Below are 6,634 nucleotides of genomic sequence, written 5' to 3'. Positions count from 1 at the left end.
TTCTCAACTAGATTCTTTTCTATCTGAAAGTGATGCTGCTCTTCCAATTGATTAAATAGTTTTGTCATTAATTGTCCATCTTTATTAGCCAGCAAGTGTAAATGTCGTTCCAGGTTTGAAGATTTAAGAATATCTATTGCTGGTGAAAAAGTTTGTGCCAATTTCCTTTCTCTTAGGTCATAATGTCCTGTTTTTATAAAATCAGTCAAAACGTGGTTCTGATTAGAGGCACAAATAAATTTTCGAATAGGGATTCCCATCATTTTGGCATACACTGCAGCTAAAATGTTACCGAAGTTTCCTGTGGGAATACAGACATCCACTGGGCTTCCAAAGGAAATAAAGCCTTGGCTCACAAGATCAAGATATGCAGAAGCATGATAAACTACTTGGGGAAGCAATCGGCCCCAGTTTATGGAATTAGCTGAACTTAAGATTGTTCCATATTCCACAGTAAGAAAGCCAGTAAAATCAGAATCTTTAAAAATTCTTTTTATAGCTGTCTGGCAAAAATCAAAATCTGACTTGACACCCATTGCCCAACCATTTTCTTCCTGACTGCCAATTATCTGTGCTTTTTGAAAATCACTTATTCCATTCTCAGGAAAAAATGTGGCCACAGCTATTCTTTGCTTGTCATTTTTATTAAGATTACTAAAACCATTTAAGACAGCGCTCCCTGTGTCTCCTGAAGTTGCTACAAGTATCATATAATTGCAACTGGGTGGAATACAGTGTGCAAAAAGATGAGGCATAAGCTGTAAAGACAAATCTTTAAATGATCCTGTTGGTCCATAAAACAATTCCAGGATGAACTGGTTGCCTGAAAGATGCCTGACAGGGGCAATTTTTGAGCAGACAAAGTTTTCCCCATAAGCAGTTTCAATCATTTTTCCCAATTTAGCAGCAGGTATGTCAGCAGGATGTATACACTTTTCCAACAGTATTTGTGCTCTTTCTATGTAGGTTGCTCCTACTAATCTTTTCCACTCCCCACAGTTTAATTTTGGAAATTCCTTCTCAGGAACAAAGAGCCCACCATCAGAAGCCAATCCCTCAATCACAGCTTCACTGAAGAATTTTGTCGAAACCTTCTGCTCACCGTCTTTAGGCCAAATGTGTCTTGTTGAAATGAATGTTTCTGAGTCCACATCTTGGTATCTTTTAACTTCATTAAGCACTTTGTCAGCTACCTCCTCTGGGGAAGCCCCATTTTCACAAAAAACACGGGTATCATACCACTTCTTATAATACTGTCTTCTAAATTTAAGTAAGTCTATCATAGCTGTCCCAGAATTCTGACCTACAATCCTATCTATTTTCATTAATTCTAGACGATTAACTATATCTATTAGAGGTACATCCAGGTATACGATTATTCCATTTTTCTTCAGATGCCACATGCTAGTATCATGCATTGGGTTAGACCCAGTAAGGGAAATCACACTTCCAGATGTAGTGAAGTTTAACACAGCTTTTCCTTCCTCTTCTAAAAATTGTTCATTACCAACATCCTGTAATTTTTCAGACACACTCATATTCCAGGTTTTTTCAAGGATATCATCATCCACATCTATGACACAACAACCTAGTTTCATCCCTATTATTCTGCCTACTGTTGTTTTCCCAGCTCCAGGCAGTCCCATCAGGATAATATTTTTGTCTCCAACAAGAGAGTGAGTTGAGTGACATGACTTCCTTAATTCTGCAAGTGCAAAGGTTCTTGAAAGATATAGCTGTGCATGTTTATCCGTTTTAACGTGTATAAAAGAAAAACATTTCTGGGTTATTTGTTTCAGATGTTGACATCGGTTAAAGTGGAGCATTCTCTTTTCACTTTTTTTTTTTTTTGCCAAAGCCAACCTAAAAACTGGCTTTAATCCTTTTCAAAACATAAAAACAAAAAAGGACATCTGGTTACTAATTTCAACAGACTTAAAATCCTCACAGGAGTGAATATAACCATGTCCACAGTACATAAACTATTTTAAAATCTTCCAAATTTATGGGATATTTAAAAAATATTGGAATCCAAATTTCCATATACTGCATATTACATCTTTAAAAATCTTTTCAAGTCTCAAGACACTGAATAATCAAACTTTAATAATTTGTAGCAATTAAGCAACAGAAACTTTATTCAGAAAATACCATTATCATGGGTGCTTTTTGAAAAAATATACTAAATCAAATTAGTATTTCTTTTTCCTGTAATGAAAATTGTTTTATGGTTTATAACCCACATAATAAGGGTTATTTAAAGTTGAAATGCTGGTTGCTTAGAATTCACAAAAAGATTATTTTTATATTTAATTTCTCTTTAGTTATATGAACATGTTTATAGACAATTATGTTACTCATACATTTCTTAGATACAGTATTCACAACAGGAAACCAGAATAAAATATTTGCTTATAAAATACTTAAATTATTTTCCAAACTATAGGGCACAGATATGATATTTTATTTCTATGTGCCTTTTCTATGCATACTATTAAGAATCTTTCTTACATATTCTTCATAGTGAAGACTTTTTAAAATAAGCTAGAATGAAAGGTATAACATTATGCAAATAGTTAAAGTGATGATCAGCAGCAAGGTCAAAGGCCACATATCTATAACCTTATCTGCATGAGACCACCACTTTGGTCTCTGTCCCATAAACATCATCAGTGAAGAGACTTAACTCAAATTCCAGACTCCAGAGTGATAGAAAAAAAACCTCAAGAATGTTATCAATGACAAGAGGGAAAAATTATTCTGGAATCCAAAGCAGCTTTGGATACTGGTCAAATTCCTGTTTTTAGAAATATACTCACCATTAAACACAAATGTATGCCAGACAAGTCAAAAATTTCATCACATATAAAATTCAAGTTAATAACCTCTGCAACATTCATTTAAATTGATGAAGATAATTTGACCACTACACAGTGGGGCTTTTCACACATTCTATAGTAGAACCAAAATGCAACTAAGCCATATTAAATGTTAGATGATAGGCTTAAATATGTTCTGAAAACTTTCAATCATTTACTATTCTGATTATCAATTCTACTCAAACTTTGTTCTGTAATTAACCATTTAAGTCATTTTAAACTAACACTGAATTTAATTTACAAGTTAAATTGCAACTGTCAAGAGAAGGAATACATTTCCTTATTTGGCTTTGCAACTTGTACTATGTGCTGTGCTTAACTCCCAGTGACTTGTAAACATATGATACACACGTACCAATCTTGATGAAGAGTTTGTAGATGCTGAGACAAAGTCAATCTTTGCAAAAAAGTAGAGTCTATAATGGAAGAAATCTCAAGTTAATCATAACTGCATACAGTATCACAAAATTCCACGCAGACTATTCTATTATTACAATGCCCAATTTAGTGCAGAAAAATAATTGGCGTGCGGACTGAAGGGTCCCAAGTTTGATTTTGGTCAAGGGCACATGCTGGGGTTGTGGGCTTGATCCCCAGTGGGGGCGTGCAGAAGGCAGCCAATCAATGGTTCTTTCTCATCAATGATGTTTCGATCTCTTTCTCTCCCTCTCCCTTCCTCTCTGAAATCAATAAAAGTATATAAATAAATAAATAAATAAATAAAATAGAAAATTACGGTCCTGGCTGGGTGGCTCTGTAGGTTGGAGTGTTGTCCTATAAACCAAAAGGTGGCAGGTTCAATTACCAGTCAGGCACATACCTAAGGGGGTGCATACAAGAGGCAATGATGGTTTTCTCTCCCTCCTCTCTCTCTAAAGATCAACAGAAAAAAGGCCTATCCTCAAGTGAGGATTAGAGAAAAGAAAAAAAGAATCATGACAGTTCAATTTATTAATTCTGTATCAATATTATTTCATCATAAAAATCTTCCTGACTCTAGAAAAATTGCTGTTAAGCCCTAACTGGTTTGGCTCAGTGGACAGAGAGTCGGCCTGCAGACTGAGGGGTCCCAGGTTCGATTCTGGTCAAGGGCATGTACCTTGGTTGCAGGCATATCCCCAGTAGGGGGTGTGCAGGAGGCAGCTGATCGATGTTTCTCTCTCATCGATGTTTCTAACTCTCCTTCTCCCTTCCTCTGTAAAAAATCAATAAAAAATATTTTTTTAAAAAGAAAAAAAATTGCTGTTAAGTGTTAGAACATGTAACAAATATTATCTTTTTAAAGCAAAATAAAGAAGATGAATTCTTAAGCTACATACTAATTTTGCTTTTGTAACATTTAGCCGCAAACTAATTTTAGGACTTCAACATCCACTGCAAGCAATCCAGATGACAAGAGAAGATGGATGTAACTTTTATCTAGAAACAGAATTTTACTTAAGTCATACAGTCAATTCTTGTTATTCATGGTACTTGTGTTCTATAAAGTCACCAGGAATATTGAATTAGTGAATATTAAACTACTGCTTCTGAGAAATAGAGGATTAGGTCCCTGTGAGCCTTTGGTCATAACATTTTTTGCCAACTGATCAATACATAACCTTGTTTTATATGTGCCTCTGTTTAAAGACATCTTATTGAACATTAAGTTGATTCATTACCAATGAACTCACAGCCAACAGCACTCTTAACTCATGCCTGAATGAAGCTAATCTAACACACATTTTCTCTGTAAGGCACTGATAGCACTGTTGCCTGGGGAACATTAGGCAGCACTTCAGCACTGGGCTTTAAACAGCAAAATCACCAACGAGAAGCACAAAAATGTGAAAAATGTGGCACTAAATAGAACATGAAAAGAACACTTGTCTACAGTATGAGAGCTGAAGCAAGAAGGCAGAGGGTCACCTTGTTTGACTCCAGCATGGAACATGCACATCAGACAACTCAAATTTTTCACCACAGTGTGCATGTCTGAAAATGACTACAAAAGTGCTGCATGTATTAATTTGGGGTTATAAATAAATTTTAGCCAGAATCCACAAATATGGAACCTGTGAAAAGAGAGGATCAACTGTATATCATTTTTATGATTGAAAGCCATGTTATTAGACATTTTTTTTCATTTACTTATGTTAGCATGTTTTTTAGTATAATGGTCATGAATAGGACATATTTCCTTAGCCAAAGGACAAAACTATTTGAAATTGAATGAAAGTCAATCACATAGGAGTCAGAAAGCAAAAACATTTAAAGACCAAATCTCTTGGCCATTATAAAATTATCTAGTTTTCAATTCCTCTGGGAAATTGTCAGAATCCTACTTAATCAAAAGGATTCAACATTTTTCACCCACTTAAAATATTTGCTATTATATTCTCCTCCATAATAAAATTAGACATAGTATTTCAAAAATCATCTCCTGATGAGAACTGGCTATATAGTTCAATGAACTTGTCATCCTATATTAATGCATTCTCTATTTAAATTTCTCAGATGACTAAAACTAGTCCACTATCTTATGAAGAAAGATATTGAGGTTTTTAAAAATTCTTTAAAATTACTGCATTTTATAGCATTGAATTATTTTCCAAGTAATAAGAACAAATGAAAATATACTAGGATATAAACTAATGGTGGGTGGGGGTAAAGCTCTGCTGCTTCTGAACAAAAATCCTCTCAACAAGCTCCCACTTCCATAGACATTGTGAGATGGAGAGGGTGAAAGTAGCGCACATCCAATGCCATGCCATAATCACAGGGATTTTACAAGGTCCCTACTCACCATTGCGTTTATCTTAGTATCAAGGCTGACTAAGTATTTCCTGTTGTTTCCTTTTGCTGCTAGATATCTTCTCAATAGTCTTGAGTATTTAATTCGACTTTTTACAGTCCACTTTTCCATTTTATAACTTGGAAAAATATTTTAAAGTATATTTGTCTTTATAAAGCGTTTGTTTTCCTCCCAATTATCATATTCGTATTCCCACCTACACCTATTTTATTCATCTAAGTAGATTAAAATAATCTTTAGGAAAAAACAAAAAACACCTACTTTTTATGTGAAACCATTTGTAACAAGGGTCTGTGCCAACTATAACCCACAGGTCAAATTCACAACACAACTTTGCTTTCATTTGTTCCTTTGTTTAGTACTGCCTTTGGCTGCTGATGAGCTACCATGGTAGAGTTGAGTAATTGCAACAGAAACCATCTGACCTGCAAAGGCCTAAATATTGATTAATTAGCCCTTTACAGAAAATGTGCATGATCTCTGATGGTTTACCAAAAAAAAAAAAGGCAAAAATTACAGGGCACATATGAAAGGCTTCCTCCGGTTCAGGCTGCTCGTTTAGAAAACAAGTCCACACACTGTGGAGAAAGACCCAAGAGGAGGGCCGATCACGAGGGAGACCGGGCGAAGAGCAGAGAACCGGGGAGGAGCAGGCCCGGGAGAGGCGGAGCGCGACAGGGGGACGCAGGCCTGGCGGCCCGGGGCGCACAGCGAGCACCGCCGGCCGAGCACCGGGGCCGCCAAGAAAGGAGCGGTGATGACAGGCGAGGAGCGGAAAAGGGAGGGCGTGAGAGGAGAAAGGCATGCGATGGGAGCGGACCCGTGGCTATGGCCTCCCTTTCTTTCTCCTCTCATAACTCACCCAGAAAATCACACTGAGAAGACGGGGAAAGAGAAAGAAATGGGAGGGCGTGTCCAGGAGCAGCCAGTGTCGCCTCGGGACCGAACCCCACGCCTCCGG

General features: G+C 36.6%; 1 protein-coding gene across 1 annotated transcript in view; it reads right to left on the bottom strand.

Moving 5' to 3' along the window:
* The window catches only part of THNSL1 (threonine synthase like 1), a 7,138-nt gene extending 510 nt beyond the window's left edge, over positions 1-6,628 (bottom strand). Inside the window, exons 1-3 of the mRNA XM_006773821.2 lie at positions 6,536-6,628; positions 3,235-3,295; positions 3-1,882 (exon numbers count right to left, since the gene is read on the bottom strand). Coding sequence (XP_006773884.1) covers positions 3-1,826 — 1,824 coding nt within the window. The 5' untranslated portion in view covers positions 1,827-1,882; positions 3,235-3,295; positions 6,536-6,628. The remainder of the gene's footprint in view (positions 1-2; positions 1,883-3,234; positions 3,296-6,535) is intronic.
* Positions 6,629-6,634: the final 6 nt, after the last annotated feature.

This window comes from Myotis davidii, unplaced genomic scaffold (assembly GCF_000327345.1).
Source record: "Myotis davidii unplaced genomic scaffold, ASM32734v1 scaffold86, whole genome shotgun sequence".
NCBI lineage: Eukaryota > Metazoa > Chordata > Mammalia > Chiroptera > Vespertilionidae > Myotis > Myotis davidii.
Note: the sequence above shows the minus strand (reverse complement) of the source record. Positions and strands in the feature narration are given on the sequence as shown.